The following is a 26,442-nucleotide window of genomic DNA, read 5'->3' on the forward strand; positions in this document are numbered from 1 at the left end:
CACTTTCCGTTGAAGATTGGCTCGGGCTAACCTGCGGGGAAGGGTGTGGAGTTCGGTGGCGCTGCGAGATATACGCTCGACGGATAAGGAGCGATCCGGGTCAGATGTCTTTTCCTGCGAGACCGCAAAGTCAGCGGCCTTGGAGGACGAGGACTCGGCAGGCGAACCGTTGTGGGTATGAAACACATGATTTTAACTTCTTGTTCTCGTCGTTCTTTTACCTCTTGAAAGGTATAGTTGAACACGTACCCCCAGGCATTGCCGTTTCCACTCTCTGTGGAGAGCCTCGGGTGCTGGAGACTGAATCCGATACAAATATGTCACCCGCTTCTTCGGAGCTCTTCGTAATTCATGATAACTTGTTACAGGAGTCTCGCCGATCACCACACTCCGGGCAGCAGACTCTGATTTCATGTTGTTTTCAGCCATTTTTCTTACTCTCGCAAAAACAAACAAAAAAACCTCAACATTTTAAGTTTTTTCCTTTCACTACAGCAGCACATGTCCTACTTCGCCGGTCAGCCTGTAAATGAATTTGGCGCCATTCTACTAATACCCGCCCTCGAATAATCTGATTGGTTGTGACCTCATCGCTAGGGGCGTGGACACACTATGGGAGTGGTTAGGAGCGGGGAAACACTCTCATTGGTCGAGATGGGCTGAGGTCAAAAGGTCAACTAAGATCAAAGGACCTGTCAAGTTTGAGGAAAAGGTGTTCATATTACTCTCTCTGTTACATGTTACTCCCTCTAACAATTCGGGCACCTACATCCACTGGATTTTCCAAAAACGGTGATGCCATGTTCACAGAGGATGATCAGTGAAAAGGCCATGCTTTTTGTTCCGAGCATAAGTTACCATGGTGATTTAGCCAGTTTTAAAGAGCCACCTTCATGGCACAGAAAAGTCTGCCTTTATGCTCAACATACCTCGCTAACACACTAATCTCATTTCATAATACACCCCCTGTCATCGTACTTACACCAACAGCAACGATAACTACTGGAAAAATTTAATAACATTGCACTTATTATCTGGCTTACATTACTGTAAAACAAAATTAATATACCTCCCTTCTGCCAAACAGTGTATGTATGTATGTGACATATGTTAAAGTAATGTATACGTGGTATAAATTGTTTAACACTTATTTCATTTATCTTTACCTCCAGGAAGTCTTTTTATATTTTAATCAAAAAAATATTCAAAGCAACTTGGTTAGTTTTATTTCACAAGCATAGAAAATAACACTGCATTAAACAGAGGTCAATGACTTCCTTTATAGAAGTACAGAAAATATCTTTCCTCACTTTGAGGCAACATGAGAAAAACAACACATGCTGCTTTAGGACATTCAACAGTGCTACATTAAGTAGCATATATGGAAGTAGTGCATTGCACTATTAACATGGGATCAAGAAACAGCATTCTGTCTGCTACAGTTTCATGACACATGGAGTCACCTTTTAATGCTGAGCTAAAGGGAAGGTAGGAGGGAACTTCAAGGATGCGTTTAGTATAATTTATATTGTAATTCACAGTCACTTTAAGAAGATAGATCTTATTTAGAAGATTGTCTTTGCCTGTGGTGAGAACTCCAGAGTGTGCCAAGCTTCAGTCTCAGCTTCAGAAGGACAAGTGGCTGGTCCTATGGTTCTGAATTAGAGGAATCAGTTCAGACATGTCTGACACATCTGGGTACACATTCATGACTTGCTCCACTGTGCTCTGGGGATACAGGGTGCTCAGTTGGCCCCTTATTGCCTTCCTGTGCTCACTAAATGGACTGTCAGCCTGACCATTGAGTCTGGCATCGGAGAGATTGCCCTGTACCCATGGATCCCTGGGTAAGCTGTGGGTCTGTCTGGAGAGCTGCCTGAAGTAATGCTCTTTTGACCCATGGTTGGGATACTCTGTATTATGTGGAGGCAGAGCTGGGCAGGAGGCCCATGCTAGATGGCTGTGGGCTGGTGACCTGGTCTGCGTGTGAGCACAACTGCACTGGCAATTTGGATGAGGATAGTAACCTGCTCTGCTCAGACATGGCCTCTGGGTGTTTCCATTGTATGACCCTGAGAGGGGGAAGTCATCGTGGCTGTAGCTGGCCATTCCACTGCTGTAACTATGAGCAGGAGGATCCATGCTATATGGCATATCTTTGATGTAGAACCTGGGCATTGCACTCTCCATGGAGCTGAAGGCCTCGTCAATGTCAGGGCTAGGGCACTGGGGCAAGCCTGTGTTGGGGTGGTTTCTCGGGCTGCTGGTGTCTCTCTGATAGAGCAATTGCTCACTGGCTGACGTCCTGTGAATCTGGTCCTCTAAACTCAGGGGTGGAGGGGTGGATGAGGTGTGTCTGTGCTCCGGCTGGTACAAATTAGGTACGGATAAGAAGTTCTTGGCTCTGTCCCTGAGTGCCCTTAGTTCATCGGCCACAGACAACTGTGACTGATTGGCTCGCTCTGGGTGGTAAAATTTGCACTTCACTCCATATGTGCACTTCTTTCCTGAAAATAAAAAAACATTTTGACTTTTTACATTTGTGTTAAACACATACATTTCAGATGTTTATAATGTCTTAAGGACGCAAGTAAAACCCAATTGGGCTGTTAGTTTGTAATGATCCTGCTGCTCAGTCACTCCGCTGTCTCATTACTTAACACTGACTGGCAGGCAGGCCTGGCAGTATGGTTCTTAACATATGCTCTCGTAAAGTGCAGTCCAGTGCTCCCTACTGGACCCACACCTTTTTGTGTCAGTCTCCATTTGTCCCCTGAGTGTGGGACAAATGTACACACATAAACTTGTAAAAATGTTGGTCTAAACTGATTATGTTGTGTTGAAATATAGATTACAAGGAGGGAACATGTGGACAGAGATTTTGAGCACAGGTTCTACTCTCATTTTTGTAAACTTCTGGAACTTTGGCCTTTCTGAAGGATTTCTCTTTTGGAGATAAAATAAAATAAAATAAACCCTAATAGCTTGGATTGATTGTATCATGTTTCAAAAGAAGGGTTCATGCATGAACATTGTTCCCATTTCCATAGTTGACATAACTTTGACCGACTGTTTGCAAAAACATCCAACACATTATGCAGCGTCATCACCAAGGGGGTCGGCAGCACAGCGGTGGTTAACGCTGCTTCCCACCAACAAGCAGGTTGTTTCTTTCAGTGTAGAGTTTGCATGTGCTTCCTCTGAGTACTCTGGTTTCCTCCCACCAACCAGGACACTCACTCGCTCACTCACTCATCTTCTACCGCATGTCCTTTTCTGGGTCACGGGGGACGCTGGAGCCAATCCCAGCTCACATTGGGCAAGGGCAGGGTACACCCTGGACAGGTCACCAGTCCAACGCCGGGCAGAGACAGGCAGATAGCTGGGATTGGCTCTAGCAACCCCTGTGATCCAGAAACAGAAAAGCGGTAGAAGATGAATGAATTAATCACCAAGTGGAGGAGTTTGCTCATTGTGACCATCCCGCCACCTGGAGGCAATGGGGGCCACAGCTGACTTTTTTTTTTTTTTTTTTAAACCAAAGTGAGAGAGCTTGTAATGGTGAAATATTTGTTTCCACTGGTCTTTTCACACCCTTTTAATTGATTCATGTGGTTCCTATTGTGCAGCTTTCAGTTGTTATCAGAGAAAACAAGGAAATGCAACAAGAGGAGATGACAAATGTGAACCAACCATATGGACAGTGCTGCAGCTTGTTGTCTGAGGTCCATGGCTTCTTCCTAAGAAAATCATCTATGGTGGGACCGTTCCTGCCCAGAGGATCATCTGGAGGCATAAACCTGCATCAGAACAGAGACACTGTGATGTGGTGAGATGTTGAAGCAAAGATGAAGCTTTCATTTCACTGAAGAATATCTGCACTCTGCCAATCTGCTTTCTGCTGCCTGTGAACCCTAATCTGAGACCATCAGTCTTACTTGTCGCTGGCGAAGCTATACATTAGCAGCCTTTCCTCAATGAACTTCTTCCACTGGGGGTTCTCAGTCTGAAGGTCACGGTAGTTATCATTGGACACGATAATACCATCTGAGTCAAAAGCCAGCTTGACAATATAGCGGTCATCATAGCACACCACCCTCTTCCCATTGACACAGCGCGACGGTGTGTACACCAGGATCTTCCTCCTCTCCAGACCATGAAGAATATGTTGATCTATGAAACACAAGCCAATATAACTGGTTATTGTTTTAGTTTAATACAATAATTTCTCAAAAGTGTGATAGAATAGTTTTTCTGAAAGCTTGTGCAGCTAGCTATCTCACACTCACACACACACACACACATATAAGCACAGGCGAACATTTACTACAAAGTCTGCACAACATATTAGAATATTAATGGTGGAGGACAAATTCTCCCTGTTGACCTGCCCTCAGTTAGTTTCATAAAATATGATTTTTTTATGATATCTAGCTGCAAAAACGCGTGGGTTGGGATCCTCATTCATTCATTCATCTTCTACTGTTTAGGGTGAAGATGAATGTGAGCTGGTGCTAATCCCAGCTCACATTGGGTGAGGCGGTGTACATCCTGGACACATCGCAGGACCAACATACAGAGACAGACAGACAACCACTCACACTCAGACCTACGGACAATTTAGAGTCATCGGTTAACCTAAACAGAAATGCCTTAACGGTGGGAGGAAACCAGAGTACCTTGAAGAAACCCACTCAAGCACTGGGAGAACATGACCAGTATACAAAGACAAACACACAAGTATACACACATACAACTTCTTTTCTTCAACTGCGCTACTTTATCATATATCTCTATGTAAATTAAATGTAGTGCACAGGTAGAACTTACACCTAGGCTGCCGCTTAGTGGATAGAAGGAATAATGGCTCTTCTTGCCACATTATCCTTTACTTGTTTTATTATATATAAAACATGACCTGATTTCAGAATGTGCTCTGTCCATAAAGATGGGATTGTAGTTTTGTTTTATTAGATGTCTGTTAACATTTGAACAAGTGGGCTCAACCAAATAAGAAGTGTGGTATGTTGACAAGATAATATTTTAATAAAACTAAGGAGGACAAGAGAAACATTTTGTCAGGTGTGGGCCATGTAATACTATTCTTTTAAATTATTTCCTTGATTTTTTTGGGGGGCTGATACAGAAATCCGTGTTTTTTTCCATCTAATTTTGGCACTGTCTCAACGTGTTGTATGAAAGACACCCAGTGTTTTCACTTTAATGGCCTTTAATGTGATAAAGCTACAGAGGAGTTAATGCTAATGTTATTCTCTGTCAGCTACTTATTTGAAACTGTAATTGATGCAACTTTATTACACCAGTTACAACAAAAATGTTAGAGTCGCCTAGTGTTGTTAGGACCGTCAAACATCTGTTTGATTAAAAGCCTCTTATCACCCCGTTCATTTATGACTGTCTTTAAAGTACACCTGTTGACAGATGAATGGTGAACCTGTAACCGTCTGTACCGAATCTAGAAGTTGCTCAACAAACTTTTATAACGAAGCTGGAATTTGACATTAATAAATTGATGGATTTATTTTTGTTGAACTAGTCTGTCTGAATTCTGGTTCTGCCTGATTATCTGTGTGGAGATTGCATTAATTGTGCGGCTCAACATCCTCAGCATCTCAGCCAATGATTCGTCAGTGGTCTATCAACCAACAGCAGCCAGATAACACATTGTGACATGGCACATGGGTGAAGTCAGAATTCAGATCTGAAAAGGAAGATGTGCACAGAACTCTAAATACAATTATTGTAAAGAGTAAAAATAAGTAATAAGGTGGCGTCTCACGCTGAGTGGATAGCAACACCTCAGCCCAGTCTGACCTCACCTGTGATGGGAGCGTCTGGTCGTGGCTGTTCCTTTCTCCACAGGGGAACAAACACAGTGATGTCACGCAGCCCTTTGTCCCAGAACCAGTTCACTGCAAGCTGTAGGCCCTGGCATGAAAACACCTTCTTGTTGCCATGGCTGCAAAGACACAGAAAACAATACAAGTTCTTCTTTTGTGTTTTTGACCAAATTTAACACACACACAAAGCTGTTTTTACTTCCTTTTTGGGAAGTGCTTGCTCATCGGAGGATCTGTTGGGTCTCTTTAAATAAATTTATAAAGAGTTTTGTCTAGACCTGCTCTATATGTAAAGTGCCTTGATGTAACTTTGTTATGATTTGCCGCTATACAAATACATCTGATTTGAAGTAGCTGGTCTTGGAATGCATGTGCAACACAATCGCAAAAGCACAGAGATGAGTATCTTGGCTCTGGAGAAGGGGATGTGTATGCTTACAAGTGTGCGTATGTTTGTGTGTTTGTATGCGCATGCGTGTGGGGGTTTCCCTTGTTTCTGTCAGCAGGAAGTGGTGAGCTACTTTGCATACAACAGGTAGCAAAGACAAGACTTGGCATGAGATGGTTTATGGCGTCTGAGTGAATATATCACAGTGCATTACTACTGGTATGTGGTAAAGTTGGTGTTGAATGGGACTTCCTGGATAAAATACACCTGCAGCTCTTTTCCATTACTGAGTTCATGCAGTTGTAGAGTTGGACTTGTAGTGCATTTGCTGTTGTGTAGTTTGGAGCCTTATTTTATTATGCCATTGGTTGAAAGTGTTTAAAGACAGATGCATGATCGAATTTAAATATCCAGAGTAACTAATGTAGAGAAACTGCATTCATAAAGTTATCAAAATGTAACATTTGTCTCTGAATAATAGATTTCATCCTGCAACAGGCTGATTGTTTATTTTATTCTGACCAGTTTAAAACAGCAACTATATTTACTTTTCTCGTGAAAGAGTGAACAGTACAGTCAGTGCTGATGACTGAATCAAGTTACAAATGCGATAACATATTTTTACATGATGTGGAAATTGTAGGATTCAGGGTTTTTGGAGATTGACTCATATGAGGAACCAAAAAATCAAGAAATTTCCACTGTTTTTATTTTTGCCCTTTTTTTGGTGACCTCTTTGTAAAAATGTTTTGTCCTGGTAGTATGGAAACACTGGACTAAAATCACTGAATGCTGCTTTAATAAGCCATTGGTGTCATGAGTCCACAGTCAGATGTTTGAAGGAAATTGTTTATTTCTCCCTCAGCCTCTGATATCAACCTGAATTACAGTTTCATGGCCTCACCTGGGAACAAATGTGTGAAAGCAACTATATCAGCCTTCTTCCTCTTTGAAATAAATCAAGTCCTTAGAAGAATACATGTGATGGAAAAACTTTTTATTTTTGGTTTTCTCTTTCAAACTTACATCAAGCCCACTCACTGAGGATTTCAAACCAATGAACTTCCTTGTTGCCCAATTTAGTGAAAGTGATTGGCTATAATGCTGAGGTCACGTTCAGGAGCCGCACTTAAATCGTGCTGCATGATGAATTTGATTCCACAATGGATCAATGTATCATTTGTCCTACAGGGAACATGCAGGAGATTAAAGCCACACAGCAATACTCTCACTTCCTATATCTTGAAAGAGGAAGTACACACATTTGTGAACTGAAACAAGAATTTGCACAAATGGAGACACTAATATATAGACATATACATTCTAAAACTGAAATGGCTATAATTTAATTTCACTCTAATTTATTTATTTATTTATTTATTTGTGGGTCACAAAAGGAGAAACCCTACCACCTCTGATGGTCTCTGGAAATGAAAGTAAATTTTTAGGTTCATGTAATTTTACATATATTTGAGCAGCTCTATTACATAACTTACATAACTTAATATAACCTCAATATAACCATAATATACTTTATCCTTCTGCATTTCAGATATATTACTACATAGTTCTCTTACAGTGACAATTACTTTACAGATTAGGATATGATGCATCCAACAACTATAAAGTAGCTCAATTTGAGCCAGTATTAAGAAATTAGGAATAATAATTATAATATTCCAATAATGTTATAACTGAAAGAAACCAAAGGTATAGGTTGTGCTCTGTCAGAAGCAGGAGTGTATTCTTAATGAGAGATGCAGACTGGACTCACCTCATGGCCACATTGCTTCCATCTATAACCACTGGCCTGAAGTCAGGAGCTGAATCTCTGTCTGGTCCAGGTCTGGGCTGACTGGGATTGGGGCTACAGCCTCTGGGCACCAGTTTGGGGCTGTTTGGGACACTTTTGTCTTTGTGTGTCCGAGTGTGGCAGGTCTTTATTAGCTCCTCCAGGATATCGTTAGTCTGGGCATCATGGTGGAGGTTGTCCAGTACCCTCAGGATATCACTGTGTGAGTATCCTAACTTAAGGAATCGTTCCACCTTGATGTGCTGCTGCTGATGGTCCATTGTAGATGCTGGCTCAGAATGTGTGTGTTTCCTTTCTTGTGTTGTCTCTAAATCAAATCAAATCAAATCAGATTAATTTGTATAGCGCCAAATCATAACAAAGTTACATCAAGGCACTTTACATAAAGCAGGTCTAGACCAAAGTCTTTATAAAATGATAAACCAAACTCTTTATAAAATGATCTGGGGAAACCTCTTCGCCTCCTTACTCTGGCTCATCAGTAACTTTCTGTGTTTTGGAACAGTTGAGAGGTGTCAGAAAGGCATCGAGGCAGAGGCAACCTCTGTAACTGTAAACACAGGAAGCTGAGCTGTGGTTTCTCAGGGGTTTTTGGACAAATCACTGTGGTTTGGTGCATCTGATAGGATCTGCTCTACTCACCACAACCTCATGACTGCCAACGCAAGCACAAGCCCTGATGACATTGTACTGGTTAAGAAAGCCCCTGTCACACACACCAAAGGAGGAAGCTGAGGATCTGCATTTATCACTGAGGTACCTACAGTCTCACTCAGGTCAGTAACCAAAGCAAACATGAATGAATGGAACTGATGCACTGTAGGTATAAAATGAAGCATTTGAAGCCTCACCCCATTCCATACATGCTTATTTACATTTTCTGGAAACCCCCTTGACTTCATGTCCTAAGAGAGTTCACCCTGATGTATTTGATGGTGAAAACTATCAAATCAGTCATTTGAAAGTTTTTAACAATTTTTTTCCTCTCACAAATGGAGCTTTTTTTGGACGCTTAAACCGATGTCTCACAGGGTGTCACACCTGAAATGATGAAAACACAAACGATGCTAATAAACTCTGAGGAGGTGTATAGAGACAACAAAAAGTCCCGTAAAGCTCATTCTAAACTCAACACCCTAATGTTTCGCAGCAAAACATATCTACCAAATTCTGAAGCATTTCTCTCTCTGCAGTCCTTTTGATCTCTGCCACACAAGATTGACTGATTAGCTGAAACTGCTTGTGATATGATTTTTGAAGATTGAAGAAAGAGGGAAAGAAACAACAATGTCACATTAACCTTGTCAGAGCTTCACACACCGGGAGCCAGACTTGTTTTTGACTGAAACATTCATTTTGGGTTTGGCTTTGCACAGACCTGCTACAACCTGCACCAAACCACATCCTTTGCTGCTGAGTTCACGTTTAATTGATCTACAATGTCCTCTTCTGAACATAAAGGCAACGATTATCTCTGCTTGTTCGTCTCATGTACAAACTCAACCAACAACCTTTGCTCTTTGTAACGTAGAACACAACACATTAATCTGACTTGTCTCTTATAATCTGACACATTCAGACTATTCTTAAAAAAACAAGACTGCCAGATGAGAATTCACATTTAACACAGATAGAATTACTTTGTCATATTACTAAAATTATATTTATATACTTACACATTCAGTGAACCCAGAGTTGGAGCATGAGTCCCTCTGTGTCTAGCCGCTCTCAGTCACAAAGTTGCTCTGGCAGGCAAACTGCTCTGTGCTGAGCTGCTCTGATTACTCAGAGGAGGAAGTCACTGCTCAAAAACCAAACTGACAGCAAGGAAGAGAACAATGTTTATTTATAACTGCTACTTCCTTGTTTGTAGTGGTTGATCACATGTGGGGTTTATTTTCCTCAATTTCGATCTTTCCTTGCTGTACTAAATGCTGACTGGATGTCGCTGAAAGAACAGTGTGTGCCACTGGGTGCTAAGCCAACACAGACAAAAAACTCTTGAGGTCAATTAGTCATTCAGACTGTTAGAGTGTTTTATGTAACTATTTTTACTAAATTGGGCGTGTTCAGTGTCTCTAAGAAGTTGCTATCACAACTTGATCACAACTGAGTACAAAAAAATCACAAGGGAGCTGAAGACCTTGTCCTGCACAGTTTTCTTTCTGCCAGTTTTCATTCCTCAAAGAACTAGTTGTCTAGGCATTAACTAAACTAACTTCACTAAGCCAAATCCAGGAGATATGAAACATCACAGTGGCAGAGTTGAAATCAAAATAAAGTCCAAGCTCAAGGATGAAGCCACATGAACCACATAATAGAAAGAATGCATTTTTGGCATAATTCTTATCAAATATTTCCAGATGTATATTGTATATATATATATAAATGTTCCAGATCCATATTCCAAATCTTGAGCTTCAGATGACCTTCATAGAACCAATGGAAGAGAGGCGTTAAGCTTTCACCTCCTCTGCTGTTTTTCTCTACTGGACAGGGTCTGTTTGTCTGTTGTCATGTTTATTGTTAGGCCTTGGCTCACTTTTATGTTTCACCATGCCTCATAATGGTATTAAATTCTGAATCCAAGGATGAGTTTCTTCCTTTTCCCTAAAGCAGCTTATGGCTCACAACAACTGGAAAGGTGTAAAAGTTATTTTGTATGCACTGATGCATTGTCACTTCACAGCAAGAAGATCCCGGGTTTGAGTTTCTGCATTCCCTCCAGGCTCACTAGCTTCACTGGGTGACATGTAACTTAACAATAAAGGCTTACCTACTAAATGTGCATTGACATTTTTCCCTCCACCATCCACCATGTAGGATGTGGACCAAGGACCAGAATCAGATTAGGCAAAAAATAAAAACACTTCAACTTATAAATAAAGATAAAAAGAAACAATATGGCAGCATAGTGGCATAGTGGTTAGCACTGTTGCCCCACAATTAGGCCGCGGCTTTGGTTCCCAGTCCAGGGGACCGTTTTCTGTGGAGTTTGCATGCTCTCTTCCTGCCTGCAAACCAGGTAGTCAGGCTATGTCTCACCGTCCAATACATGCAGGTTTAGGTTGATTGGTAACTCTAAATTGCCCATAGGTATGAGTGTGAGTGGTTGTTCATCTCTGTATGTTAGCTGGGATTGGCTCCAGCATCCCCCTCGCCCGGGAAACACACACGAAAGAACAATTTATGCCTCCTATACTGTTCCCTGTTACGCTCAGTAAATGTGTAACCTTAATCTATATCAGGAATTTAGACTTACAGAAATGGTTGACAGTTGTTGCACAACTCCCTATCCATTTAACAGTCTTTTTTTATTTTAAATGAACAAATATAAAAGGGCAAAGCAGGAGAGCAAGAAGAACCAAGATGATTTACAGTGATTCATGTGAAATAACATTACAACACCCATGAGTGCTGAGCTGAGAATTTTCCTCATCTATGTGTTGTTTCTGGTGAGTGGTTTGATAGAAGTCCCTCCCCTTAACCTTGCAGGGCTAGGAGAGTTCTCTGCGTGTAGGAGTCGGGGGAAGTCTATAGTGGTGCTTCCACTCGTAGGAGTGAAGTTGTGCAGCCCTTTATTTCCACTCTGCTCAGTATTGTCACCTTTGACTGCTGACTACACTCCTCCAAACACAGTAAAAAGTAAGAATTTTTGAACATTTTTAAACATTGTATTGGGGCTCGCCCAATGTGAGCCGGGATTGGCTCCAGCACCCCCTCGATCCAGAAAAAGATAGGCGGTAGATGAATGAAGGAATAAATAGCTAGTGCTTTTTGAATATTTATTTTGCTCTTAAGCTAATGCTAATTAATAGCGATGAAAAAATGTGAAATTAAGTCTAACTTTAGTTATACAATCAATATAGGGACAACACCAAGAAAAAGTGTTACACTGTCAATAATCTGTGTATCAAAAAACAAAAATGTGTTGTTAGTAAGAATATGGGTAGTCTCACTTAATTTTTCCCAGTTGTTTCTGCTACTTATGCTTTGTGCTTCATGCCATCCACACTACCCTGCAGCTGTTTCATAACATGTCTGAACTTCAGATCAGTTCTTAAGATGACCTGGATTACTTCTTAGATTTTGCTGTGTGCTATCTTTTATCAAACCTTAAACATTCCTGTTTGCCTTGATCTTGGAATAAAGGCCTGTAAGACTTAAAGCTGAGCATAAACTGAGATAATCAACCCAGCTCTGATGTGGGTGGAGGGGGAGACTAGTGAATTCCCTCACACATTCCACTCTATCATTTTCCATTTGCACGATATGCATATAAAAACCCCATGTTAGAGACTAAGGTCAAAGGTGAGACCTTTATTATAAATGAGACATGGTGCAAGAGGAAGTAATCATATTTCAGAAGTTGTGCAATTCATATGAAATTAAGATCAAATCAAACTAATTTATTTACATAGCATGAAAAGAGTTACATTACAAAAATTACAATTGATATGAAATTGAAAGAATTGAAAAAAAAAAAACAACAACAACAAAAAGATAGCTGCCTCATATGCAGCATTTTTAATATACACATAAAAACATAAATTTCAATCATATTTCCTTGAAGACAACGTGAAAACGATTTTTTTCTTCATTCTACAGGAAACTTAATCATGCTGAAAACAGAGCATCTTTCTGTCACCTCTATCCTCATCTGTATCTGCTACGCTGTTTATCCCTGGACTTCTTTGGGGAGCGGCTGCAGCTCCTGTCTTTGTAACTGTGGCGCCCCTCTTTCCCATGTTTGACCCGGGACTTGCTGTGTTTGTGATCCCTGTCTCTGGAGCGGGAGCAGGAATGCCAGCTAGCGTTTCTATTTCGCTGGCTCTCCTCACTGTCCTGGAGAAGAGAGAAAACTGTATGTGACACAGGGACTCTGGATGAAAAGCACAAGTAAAGCTGTGTTCAGGACTATACACAGGATTCCCCTTATATTGGACCAAGTTAGAAAATACACTTGTCTAATTAATAAAGCAAGCTCTGTATAAAGAAATCCCCTGTGTGGAGGTTTATACAGATTTAGATAACGTTATTTAACCCCCAGGGGGTCATTTGTAGTTTTCCCAGTCCATATATTAATTCATTCATACACAGAGTAATCCAGTCAAAGGAAACAAATAAGGACTTCTGACATTAGGCGGGCCAAGAAACATTAAAATAGAGTATAAGATTAAAGCAAAATAGACATTTAAAAATAAATTAATTAAACAATAAACAAGAATATCTCTTAAATTCTTCTAAATTGCAGTCATTCTAAATGGGTTCAGTTTATGTTCAGCAACCTTAATAGCACAAGAGTGAAGGACAACAAAGCAATTTATACTCCCTACTCCTGTCAGCCTGAAGGCATCAGAAAGAACTTGAACCAAATAATGTGATCTGGTTGGCTAATAATTGCTTTTGGTTTCTTAGTCACCATTTTTAAGAAACTATGTTTTTTTTTTTTAAATCAAATGTTCATCATAACAGTGAGATAAAGCTCCTGAAGTTTCGCACAACCACGGGATGATGGTGAGACATTGTCACACTATCAGTGGTGCTTTGTCTGTACAGCTAAAAGTCTTTACCGTCACAGTAGGTGCTTAGGCTTACCACAACACCTGCTCAATGTCTATAAAATGAGGATCTCAGCTTCCTGGAAACACTTAAGTTTCTCAAAACAATAGATTATTGGTGCTGATGTCACAGCATGCCATTATGTACTATTTTACATGTAATAGTACAATTTAGACGATTACAATTTAAACAACATTTTTGGTATGGTCAGACTGCTCATCTTCATTAAACCATATTAATAAAGAAATTTGGTGTTAATATCAAAATAAATCATAGCTTGGTTTCATTGAATTGCTTCAGGCTCAGGGCTTGTGCATCCTGATTCACCATCACTGGCCCAGATTTCATACTGGGCTTGATATGAATTTCAGAATTTAGCATGTTAAACCAAACGCATTGAAGTGCGAGGATATGGTGTCAACCCAACTAGAAGAATTCTTGTTAGTCTGGAAGGATGGTCTTAAAACAAGAATGAAACCTTAGCAATAATTCCAGAGCAGTCAACAACTCATCATTAATTCAAGTCAAAACAACCAGAGGTTTATCCAGTCCGGATCCCACTGGACTTGGACTGGAGACATTATATATATGATCATCCGATCTTTATTAATCCTAACTGTAAAGTGATGTGCCACAGTTCTTTAATATTGGTGTAGTTTTAATCCAGCCAACTACAGACCTACTTTTAACCTCAGTCCTTTCTTAGATAGTGTAGAAGTACACAACCTCTAACCGTCTGCTGTAACTTTTTCCTTTGCTCCTTTCCTGATTCTACTCAAGGAGTAAAGAGCTAAATATGGAAAGTATCCCACCAGCATTGTCTTTGATGTTTGACTTACAAGTTCATTACTACATGGTGTGGCTGAATGAAGAAACAGTGGATTCCAATCAACATACAGTACAGGCCAAAAGTTTGGAGATACCTTCTCATTCAAATGAGTGTGTCTCCAAACCTTTGGCCTGTACTGTATTAATACCACTGATCATCCTTGAGCTTTAAACAACATTCAGCATCTTTTGTAAGAAATTGTGAGAGAACCAGTTTTATTATAGATTAGCTCCTAAAGAAAAGCTCTGTATAAACAGGCTTAGACTTTGTTCATTGAATCAATGATTAATGTAGTTATGACTACAGAGTGCCTGTCAACAAATAGATGTGTATCACATGTGGTTTGATGTATAAAAGTGGACCTGAACTATGTCTGAAAAGTGAAGCAAACACTGAAGAGCCTTATTTTAGATTGTTGTGAGGTCCAGAAAGGGGGGAGTGGAGATTCCCATCTCCCACACCCCTCAGGTTTCAAAGAGACTGTTGCCTCCAACAGAGATTTCCCACATCTCTGCTAAGTGCCATCCCAGACTCTTATCTGACTGACATCCAAAGACCCTGCCCCCACCCATTCCTCCACCCAAAAGGGGATCAAGATTTCCTAAGGCGCGGATGTAATCCAGAGACAGGGCCCACCGCACAAGGCAAGGCAAGGCAAGGCAAGGCAAGCTCCCCCCCCCCCGAGAACGCCGAAGAGACCCCCGAAGTGTTGTGTTTGGAACTGTAAATGTGATGGTGTGCGTCTGGGGTGTAATTAAAATTGGGGGAGGCAGACATGGCATGGGAGCCCTGCTGTTTGGAGGCGCCCACAATAAGCTCAACTGAACCCAGGGACCTGAAGAGAGGGCCCACCACTCCGCCACGTGAGTGCAGGGAGGACCCAAGACTGCCATGCTGGCGGCCCATGGCCAGGGTCCCCAGCCCAGTCCGCACCAAGGAGGTTGGCCCCCGCCCCTCCTATGTTCCCCCCATCCCCCTATTGTCCAGGGCTCCCTCCCAGCGTTCAGGGCCTGTCATGCCCCAAGCCGCCACAGGAGGGACGAACCTGCTCCACCCACACCACACACAGGACATGGGCCAGGGTCACCTACCTCACTGCGGGCAACCCTCCACCAAAGGACCAGCACGGGCCCCAGCCGCCAGTTCGACAGTGCACCACCGAGCCAGGGACAGCAGCCCCATGCACCCGCCCTGGCCCGCCACGCCACGCACAGGCGAGATCCAAGGCAAACCCAGGATGCAGAAACACAGGGCCCGCCGGGCACCACAGTAAACCAGCATCCAAAGCCACCCTTACCAGGATTAGGGTCATGAGGGCCAGCCCCCCCATCGAGACTACATGATGGGATTTAATTATTGGGGACTAGATTTGATTAAACTCTGCGATTTTTTTACCCAAGCAGACATTCTCTGGAAATGTGGTCTAATATAAGGTTTCTATATTGAGTAGTTCTTCTTGGATTTCCAATTAAGCAGGATGGTCTTTTTTGCAATGCTTAGGGCAATAAGGAGCATGCAGGATCTGTTTACTTTCTTAGTGATATTAGTGAGGTCGCCTTGCAAACAAAGTGAGGGGGAGGTAGGGACAGAGTATCCTAGCCACCAACGTAAGTCTTTGTAGAACTTATAAAGGGCAGATCAGAGATTTGGATTTCTTTGCAAAATGAGCCAAACTTGGTTTAACTTCGTTTGACCTAACAAGATTTTTATATTGTAATCTATTGGGGTAACCCTAACCCATAGTGGGGCGGTTGATGTACTCTGGAAAGCTCAGATTATGGGTTTGGGCAGTCAATTTCTTTCATCTGACAAGGAATTTGTCAATGAGTGCTATTGTTTCAGGGAGAGAAGTTTGGGCATTTTGTAGGAAAAGTAATACATCATCAGCATAAAGATGGTGGTTCATATTTGCTGTGTTAATTCCCTTAATATTTTGGTTCTGCTGGACTGCAGCTGGGAGTGGCTCTATAAGTATAGCAAAAAGGGAGGGAGAAAGTGGACAACCCTGGCTGGTTCCCCTTTGGAGGGAAAAGCTTGGACAAATTTGATCATTTGTTCTGACACAGGCATGGGGAGAGCTAAACAATATTTCAATCCAGTTCACAAAGTTATCTCTGAACCCAAAATTGTGTGATGTGGTAAGGAGAAAATTCCAATTTACCCTGTTGGATACTTTTTCTGCATCTAGGGAGACCATTATGGCATCTTTGCTCTTTATTGTCTGTTACAATAGTCTATAAGGTTAAGTCTGCGGGTGTAGCTGGTAGAGTCGCCCTTTAATCAACCCAGTTATGTGAAGTGTTACTTTTTTCAAGTCTTCACGCTAGTGCCTTGCAAATAATTTTAATATTTACATTAAAAGTGATATTGGACAATAGCTTGATGGGAGTGCAGGGTCTTTGTCCGGTTTAGGAGGAGGAGGCCAATATTTGCACAGTTCATGTTGGGTGGAAGGGTCGGGTTTCCTGCATTTTTCTGAGCATTCTGTAAAATATTGGTGCAAGCTCTGGCCGGAACTCTTCATAGAATTCTGCAGGGAAACCATCTGGTCACGGGGCATTCCTGTTTGGCATATGTGTGAGGGCTTCTTGGAGTTCCTCGGTGGAAATGGCTCCAGAGCCGTTATTTGGTCTTGATTTAATTTAGGCAAGACGACTGTGCTCAGAAAAGTTTCAATGATGGATTTGGACGGGTTAATCTTGAATCCTCGAATAACATTTTTATAGAATTCCCTAAAAATCTGATTAATTTCTTCTGGGTCACAGGTTTTTTTCCCAGTGAAGTTCTTTATTGATGATAATGTTGCTCTTTCTTTGTTCTGCTTTAGTTGGCATGGATTTATTGCTATGTTCAATCTATAATCTCTGCAGTTGGAATTGTATTTTGATGTTGCGTAATTAATTTAGTTTTAGTTTTAATTCCCTTAGTTCTCTCAGTAGATGTTTGTCTTGGGAGGCAAAGTGAGTTGTCTCCAAGGCTTTAATTCTTTTGTTTAATTCTGTTTCAAGAGCTTTCTCCTGTTTTTTCTTATATGAAGAATAACATTATTTTGCCTTGCATGAATGCTTTTGCTGCCTGTTGTAGGACGCAGGCTGAGACATCAGGCTGGTCATTTATTTCACAGAATATTGTCCATTCCGGGCAGCACAGCGGTGTAGTGGTTAGCGCTGTTGCGGTAGAGGATGCATGGGTGGATGGATGGATTGTCCATTCCTCCTTACAGAATTTAATACATTTGGGGTCCTTGAGCAATGATATATTGAAACTCCATTGTTTAGAAGGTGGTGTTTTAGTTTTTTTTGTGAGTGTCAGAGTGTCTGGTGCGTGGTCGCTGATGGCAACGGGATGGATGTTGATGTCAGAGACATCCTTCATAATCGAATTACTAATTAAAAAGTGGTCTAAACAGGAATAAGAGTGATGGACTGTCTAGTAGTAGGTGTATTCCTTCTATCTCTCTCCCTATCTATCACACATTACAAGTGTGGCTCAAATTTGCATTTGTGAAGTTCGAAACACAATTACGAAACAAGGCATTTGTGAAAAGTCCAGTGAGAGTTCATTCATTATGGGACTGTTCTGACGCCATACAGGGCTGCCTGTAGTCAGTGGCAAACTTCAATATACACTACATTGGATGATCATGTTATTAAAAATGTGTGGCAAACAAAGGAGCTCAGGGTTAGGGGTAGCTGTGTGTAAAATGAAATCCCTGTCAAGACAGTGTGAGAAACTGGTCAACAGAACACACAGCTTATTCTTACAGTGATATTAAAGCCATGACTTGTCATTAACAGAGACATTGAGACAGCAAATTTACCCTGTGCTTTTTCGACTTCTTTCTGTCCTCATCATCTGAATGGTAGTGGTGCCTCTTTTCCTTGTGCTTTTTCTCTGTGTGCCAGTGACTTGTTGCCTCGTGTTCTTCATCGATCAGCAGCTCATACTTGGGGCTTTGGACAAAAATTAAGGAAATTTTAAGTTGATAAAGGAAATTAAGAGAGACTTTCAGGTGCATGACTACCACAAGACAGTTGTGGTGTTAAATACTGCATTGTTATATTGTGACATTACCTAGGTGGGAAAAACTGAAATGAACACAAAAGGATACTCTTGTTTCGGTTTTGCTTGATCCTTTAGGGCCAGTTTGGAATGGCTCTCTAAGTCCTTCTCATATGCTTTAAAGTCATCTTTTGTGTACTTACCACCTGGGAAAAGACAAGGTCATCAATATTAATTTCTCTCCATATGGAGAGAATGAAGTGAATAAAAGCTTCACATGGGCACTTGGGTTTCATTGGCACAATGTGTTTTTAAATATTCAAAACATGTAATCGACAGTCTTCACAGTGATTACCCTTCCCCTTCCATTTGATCTTTGCCACTGACTGGCTGAAATCCACATGAATGCGTCGGTCATCAATCAGCACATTGTCCATTTTGAAATAGGCCTTTTCACAATCCTCCTGCTGTAGAGACGGAAAACATCAAAAAGATAGGAAAATAAGTAAAATTTAAATAAAAGTCAAGGAATTTATGATTTAAAAGTGACTCTGAATGGATCTTTTTATTTCCCTCTCAGAATGGCATGCATTTTCTTAGAATTAATTTATAAGGCTGATCTGTCAATCACAAAATACAACTAATTTCACAGCAATTATATTGAAAACCTTAATTTCACTGATAGGCTAAAAAACAAAACAGGACTCTCATTTTCTTTACTCTTAACTAGGAAATACTTAACATTCTAAAAGAAATTAAGCTCATTTGAAAGGCTTCTGCAATTCAGAGGTTAAAGAATAATAGCACAAAGAATAAATAATTTTTTTAAAAGTCTAAATATTTGTTTTGTACTGCTAACTTGTTGCCAAACAATCAATCAATTAAATTGATTTCTGCTCCAGCTGTAGAAAATAATTCTACAACTCCACTAATTTTTAAAATGAGGGCAATCAATTATATTTAATCACTTTATTTAATTACATTTCTGGAATTACTAGTGGGGGTCCGAGTGAAATAATTTTTATCTATAACAGTTTGTTCATTGTCTTCTGACGGTTTAATTATTCACTTCTTATAATTGTGAAACACTATCAGTTTTCATACTAGCTTATATAATTTCAGGACCTGACTCCCCCAATGAAAGCAGTTCATGAAGGTCTTCAGAGACTGTACCCCAGAGGGCTAAACCTGCATCTTCCGTCAAAATTATATAGTCCATAGCAGGGATGTTAGTTCAAAGCACTGACAAAGCCAACGGTGTGTCAACTTTTTTGGAGATTGATGCATTTATAGTCTTGCAGCTAAATATTTTATTATTTCAGTGAGTGTGTGTGCTCGTCAGCAGCCCTCCCTGGAGGTTAGTTTGGCGACCTTTATTGAGTGAAATGACCTTTGTGTGGCAGGGCGGGTAGTGTTACACCACAGTAAATACAAGGGGGAACAAAGGGCAGACAAGATGCAGAAAGATGCAACAGGGAATGAGAATCAGGTGATACTGGTAGGGACTAGTGGAGTGAAGGATGCTGTGCCTTTTCTGTCACCTCCCTCAAGATAATGAGAGTGCCAATTGACTGCCCTTTGATTGAGGTAGTGGAACTGTAGCAAACACTCACCAAGTATCCTCAATCAATATATGTATAAAGCTTTATAACATTTTGACTGTAGTTCTGAATTTACAGCAATAACTTGACATTAATAAGGATTTTCCTCAGTTCTTCTTAGCTTTCCACCTGTAAACATATTTAGATTGTGTATCACATTAGAGTCTCACCTTTTCAAACTCAATAAAAGCATAACAGAGGGAGTCTCCAGTTTTCCAGTCTCTGATGATCTCACAGCTGCACAGACCAGTGTGACATAAGAAAGGTATAATAATATATAACAATGTTATTAGTAAAGAAATCAGCATCATACAGGTTTCACCTTTTAATGGACCCAAAACGGGAGAAAATTATTTCCAGGTCCTCATCTGTAGTCACTGGGTTCAGTTTGCATACAAATAGTACATTTTCTGGAGGCTTCACATTTGCATCAGGGAGATCACCAACCTGAAAGAATGAGTAAGAATAATGTTGAAAAATCTGCAGCAGCTTTGGAACCAACAGTTGATAGTTGAGAGCATGTTTAAGTTTCTCACCATCTCTAGTAGGATGGCCTGAGTTTTGGCCTCTTTCTCCTTCAGCATCTCCTCCAGCTCTTCAGCCCCTTTCCCATCTGTGTCATCAATCACTTCACCTGCTCCAATTCTGCCACTCTGCAGAGTATATAGTGCAATTATAATTTATCATAATTATGTTTATTAATATACATTTTTGTGACTACTTCTCTATTCTTTATTCACCAATTTTAAGTTTTCAACTACTAAAACAACCACAAGCCACTGGACAGAGAATAATGAAGAACACCATCTTCTCCAGGGTTGAACTCCATGGAGATATTTAAGGACTTTTTTAGGAAATTTTAGGAACTTCTTCAAAACCCAACAAAAGTATGTCAAGTCTTGAGTGTGCCTCACGGCTGAACAAGCCAGAAATTGTAATCAAATTCAGTTCAATCAGATAAATAAATGAGGGGCACAGTGCTGGACTGGTTATTACTGTTGCCTCACAGCAAGCAGGTTTTTGGGGTCTTTCTGTGAGGAGTTTGATATTCTCTCTCTTCTTGCGTTGGTTTCCCCTCCATGTTCTCCAGCTTCCTCCCCATAGTCCAAACACATCCAAGGTAACTGCTGTCTCGAAATTGCCTGTAGGTCTGAACATGAAGAGTTGTTTGTCTCAACATGTTTCCCTTGTGAAAGACTGGAGACTTGCCCAGGATGTACCTGTACCCCTGCCCAGTGTTACCTGGGACTGACTCCAGTAACCCTGGGCAGAATGTCCTGTACCCGCGCCCAATTTTAGTTGGGACTGACTCCTACTACCTTGAATGGATGGACTGTATAGATAATGTAAGGATGGAAGAAGATTAAATAATTCTGTACTTTTAGGAATCTCAAATTTAAAAAGTGCATTTTTCCCCTCTAAAACATTTGTTCAGTAATTTACATTAGCCATAAAGTGCTGCATCTTATACACTAGTAGAAGCCAGTAATGATACCTATATAAACCTTGAGTCAAATCAACAAAGTTCCTTTCAAGATGTCAAAAAGTGGCAGTGCACTCACATCTAGCTGTTCTCTGGTGGGCTCAGGTGATCGATCAGGGACTGGCAGGTTAGGAGGGTCATCAAATGGGTCTTCCAGGATCACTGTGTGGTTTATCCTGAAGAAACATTACAGTTTTTCCATCACAATAAAACAGAATGCTCTTTTTCATCTTGGCAACACAAGTGGCATACTTGTTAAATACAATTCATTCACCTAACCTGATATCCTGAAATGGAACAAAGTCCTTGTCAACAAAGGCCTCATTGATTTTCAACAACACATCCATGCCTTCTGTAACTTCCCCAAACACAGTATGGACTCCATCCAGGTAGTCCAGGTTCTCACCAATGGTAATAAGGAACTAGGGTGAAAAAAAAAACAAAAAAACAAAACATGCATATACAGAACATCTTGGAAAACAAATTGTATTGAACTGAAATTTTTTTATTTGTATAAATTGAATAATGCTTAAACAAAAGTAAAGTGAATAATGCAGTGACATATTTTATCACTGTAGCCTTCTACAACGGTAAAAATATGCAGCCCCACTTTGCTTAAGCATACTTAAAACACAGCTGTATCCCTGTGGTTTATATACATATACATATAGTCGTGAAAAAATTAGGACACTCCATTAAATAGTCTGTTCTTTATTAAGAAATGTTCACATATCAATGTCCAGTCTTGTTTTTATTTATTTCTGGAAAAGAAAGTGATTTAATTGCAACTAAACAACAAATATTAACATGGTTTACCTCATCAAAAAAAGATATGAACAAAAATGCACATTTTAAAGGAGGAAAAGATTAGGACACCCTACCCTCTAATAACTAGCTACTAACCCCCTTTAGCTGAAATAACTTTATTGACACGCTTCTTGTAGCCATCTGCCAGTCTCTAACATCCATCTGAAGAAAGTTTGCCCCACTCCTCTACGCAGAATTCTTTCAGCTTTGAGATGTTTGAGGGGTTTCTTGCATACACAGCCCATTTCAAGTCACCCCACAGCATCTCAATTGGGGATTAAGATCTGGGCACGCCAGACGTGTTCTGTTCTGGTGTCCAAATAATTAAATTTTACACATCTCTCCAAAGAACATTAATCCATAAATCTTGGTCTTGCTGTGCATTCTCTCTGGCAAAGTTCAGTCTGGCCTTAATGTTTTTGTTAGAGAGCAAAGGTTTCCTCCTTGTACACCTCCCAATGAAAGTCAAACTTGTGTAGTTTCTGATAATAGAGTCATGCATTTTCACATCAACAGTGGCTGGGGATGAACTTGCTTGGATGGCCAGACCTGGGCATGGTGGTAGTTGTTTTTAATGTCCGCCACTTGTAAACAATTTTCCGGATGGTGGACTTACTGACGTCAAATTCTTTTTAAATTCCTTACCAGACTCATAAGCAGCCACAATCATCTTTCTGAGGGCCTCAGACAGCTCTTTGGAGCTCACCATGGTGCTCATTCTCACATCAACAGCCACACCGAACTAAATGTCTGAGGTTTGAATAGGGCAAGCATCCTTCAAAATGCTGGGTAAATATGTTCTGGTCATGTGCACTTGATGTGATACAACTGTGTGTGATTTTAACCATTTGATTGGGAAAATATGTGGGGTTATTTATTCCTCACCAGAAATTGTAATCTTTTTAAATTATATTTTAAACAAAGTTTTAAAGAGGCTTTTCTTAATTTTTAATCGTTTTGTTTGAGTACTTGGATCCCTCAGTATTGTGTAAAATTGGTATTAAATATCCATATGTCCAAATGTTCAAAAAATATACAGGCTTTCATAGGGTGTCCTAATTTTTTGCCTGTAACTTTGTAAGTGGAATCAGATTTTCCCATTCACTATGAAGAGTAGACAACTTGTTCCTTTTTTCATATAGACTATGTGGCAATCACAAAATCTGTTGTTCTAATCTTATTTTTAAGTCACTGACCGCCAGCAAGAGTCTTGCAGCTGCTACGGTGTGACAGACCAGCTCCTCTTTTTGGGATACATTAATGCAGAATTGCAGTGTGTCTCCAGCACAATGACTGGTGCATATTTTGTACACAGTAATGATATCTGTGTTATCCCCTTATTGTAATGTAGAAAAAATTGACACATAACCCTATTTCACCCTTGAAAATTTAGAGAGCTTTCCACGCCCCCCAGGGTTTTCGGGTCTCCTTTTTGGTTGGGAACCCCTGGTGTAGAACATGATGGGATGTAATCAGATGTTAAGTATTATATTGTTATAGCCATGATTTCATCTTGAAATATGAAACATGGCAAAGTACTCTATTCTGTCTGATCCTGAAGCTTTTGGCAACCACAGTGAAAAAAAAAAAAAAAAAATATCACACTGTTCACTATATTCACCTGGGAACCATGCTGATCGTTTCCATTGTTCACCATTGACACAGTCCCCTTCTTTCTGTGTTTGATGCGTGGCACTTTCTCTGCATCAAAGAAGCAGGCCTGGTCCCCATAAAGTTTACTAATCACAAAGAAAAGAGAAAATTTCTACAACTTGTGATGTCACAAAATAGTAAACAGTCGTGATGCTAATAACCAACCTATAGACAGATTCTCCACCACGGCCGGTACCAGTGGGATCTCCAGTCTGCACAATAAAGTCTCTCTGAGGACAAATACAATTTTACATGTCGTTTGGACAAACTTTTTAATGCACTTTTTTTATCCATCCTAAGTTGGATAGATAAAAAAGGAGATATCAGGATTTTCACCAGAAGTAGCACGAAGGATGCAACATAATACATAACAATATAATATATTATAACTGATGACTAAGAGCCGAAGGGAAAAAAAAAGCAATACAGTCACAGTACACAGATAAAGATGGAATATGTGAATATGGAATTAAAATCTAGTATGTAAAGGAATTCACAGGCCTGGCTTCACCTACAAAGACTGATAATGAAAGTATCTGCAGGCCATGCACTCAGAAACTAATGAAGTCCATGTCTGAAATTAGAGGTGAACTTAAATTCAAAACGTGACTCTATCGCTTTCCTTGGGCAAACCATCGAGTAAGTGTCACGTTAGAATTGGTAATACCAAAGATTGACTAACCACTTCGGCAGGGACCATATAGTGTTACCTGAACATTGTGGATGAGGCAGAAGTTGTAGTATTTTATCTTGCATAATTTCACAAAGTTTAGGCAGGCTGCAAGAGAAACGAACCCTGAGGTTAGAGGTCAGACAAAACCATTTCAATGTCTTTTATCGTCTAAAAATTATGAATTGGTCATGGTTTCTCTTTGTTGATGCCAGCATTTTTGTTATTAACGAATGAACTACCAGCTGAGGTTAAATGAAGACACTGAAAGAGGCAAACAAGCTAATAGCTTAAGCTAACATGGTCTTATTCTATCAATATTCTTATTCAACTTGCTAACTTATCTGGCTAACAAGCATGATGCAGTGTTAGCTGCCTATGCAAACAGCTCGTATTCTTACTTTTAGGCCTTTCCTCTGTAAATAAATCAATTACGATGTCACCCAGCGTCGTTTCAAGAAGCACCGCCATGCTTACGTGCCTAATCTCACGAGAAGGTCTGTAATAGTTCTTCTTCTCTCGATTTACTGGCGGATCGCACACAACTTTAAGGTACATACCGCCACCTACTGTACAAGAGTGTGGAACATCATGTCCTTTACCCTATTTTTATATTCTATCCACCAACCTTGTGTCTCTTAAGAAAGAAAATAGTGCCTCCCTGGTGACTCTTATCCCCTCTCCCTCTCCTTCTGTTTCCAGTATACCCATCAAATTCCACTCCCGTCCCACTTACTTTATCATGTAAACTTTCTTTCTGCTTCATACATATTACAGTTCACTATGATACATACAACATTTTCTTTGACTCCAACACTCATCGCTGTTTCTTTTCCATAGTACAGCCAATGTGCCATTTAATCTTGTGTGATCCACACTGAGTCCTTTTATGATAATGTCTTTCCCTCTGTTCCTTTCTTTATAATGCTTTATTATGACTGACTTTTGTATTTTGTGATACCCCCTTCCTTTCTGGTCTTCCTCCCACCTTTTCTGCCATTCCTTTCCCCTCGATAACTGCTTTTCCTTCTTATTTTCCAAGTGGAACTGGTACTGTTATTTCCTTTTGTAATGCCATTTTGATAATTTATCTGCAACCTCATTCCCTTTCAACCCTTCATGTGCTGGTACCCAACAAAACTGTATATCTATGCCACCTCTGTGTAGTCTTATTAAACTGTGCTAAATTTCTACGAATAAGTCTTCTCTGACTGTTTTTCTTGATTGTAGACTTTCTACGATGGCTAGTGAATCTGTGCACACCATGTGTTGCAGTGGTTCTTCTTTTGATGTTTTTTATATGGCATTTGGCAATTTTTAGATGCATTACCACCACTTTCTGAAGTGTGACTCAGAGTGATCCTGAGTGCTTCTATCTTTCAGAGTGTAATTATAGCTCTAAATCCCGTTAGGTCATTTACATTTTGTACGATAACATTTTGAAAACCTGCATTTATAGCTGTTATAACACTATGTTCTACTGTCTCTTGAACATTGCAAAAAATCGAACATACCAGTGATATGTGTAACAATTACCATAGATTACTATTAGTGTTACTTTTAGGATTAGCATTAGCAATCGCATGGTGCATGATAGCTTTTCATTCAGTCAAGCTAATTTCTATCATTTCTCAAGCTTTCACTGTGATTCTTTCCCCATACCCGAACTGATGTAGCTTATGTGAAGCTTTGCCATATATAGCTGCTGTGTCTGACCTCTTGTTATTGTCTCTCCAGTGTCATCTGTGCAGTGGAATTTATTTATATTTCTTG

The 26,442-nt window shown here is 40.3% G+C and overlaps 2 protein-coding genes across 2 annotated transcripts; both read right to left on the minus strand.

Moving 5' to 3' along the window:
• Positions 1 to 998: 998 nt before the first annotated feature.
• On the minus strand, positions 999 to 9,869 carry LOC115038295 (endoribonuclease ZC3H12A). The gene is made up of 6 exons (XM_029497166.1): positions 9,739 to 9,869; positions 8,024 to 8,369; positions 5,841 to 5,980; positions 3,939 to 4,173; positions 3,694 to 3,800; positions 999 to 2,507 (listed from the first exon to the last, which is right to left on the minus strand). The coding sequence occupies exons 2-6, from the start codon at positions 8,320 to 8,322 to the stop codon at positions 1,627 to 1,629; spliced, it is 1,662 nt and encodes a 553-aa protein (XP_029353026.1). The 5' UTR covers positions 8,323 to 8,369; positions 9,739 to 9,869; the 3' UTR covers positions 999 to 1,626.
• A 2,498-nt stretch (positions 9,870 to 12,367) lies between these two features.
• ppil4 (peptidylprolyl isomerase (cyclophilin)-like 4) lies at positions 12,368 to 25,161 on the minus strand. The gene is made up of 13 exons (XM_029496665.1): positions 25,071 to 25,161; positions 24,710 to 24,777; positions 24,165 to 24,229; positions 23,968 to 24,085; positions 21,819 to 21,961; positions 21,619 to 21,715; positions 20,593 to 20,709; positions 20,379 to 20,503; positions 20,227 to 20,293; positions 18,811 to 18,922; positions 18,565 to 18,661; positions 18,274 to 18,406; positions 12,368 to 12,907 (listed from the first exon to the last, which is right to left on the minus strand). Exons 1-13 carry the CDS (start codon positions 25,138 to 25,140, stop codon positions 12,719 to 12,721), a joined length of 1,401 nt encoding a protein of 466 aa, XP_029352525.1. The 5' UTR covers positions 25,141 to 25,161; the 3' UTR covers positions 12,368 to 12,718.
• Between the last annotated feature and the right edge of the window lie 1,281 nt (positions 25,162 to 26,442).

This window comes from Echeneis naucrates, chromosome 24 (genome assembly GCF_900963305.1).
Source record: "Echeneis naucrates chromosome 24, fEcheNa1.1, whole genome shotgun sequence".
NCBI lineage: Eukaryota > Metazoa > Chordata > Actinopteri > Carangiformes > Echeneidae > Echeneis > Echeneis naucrates.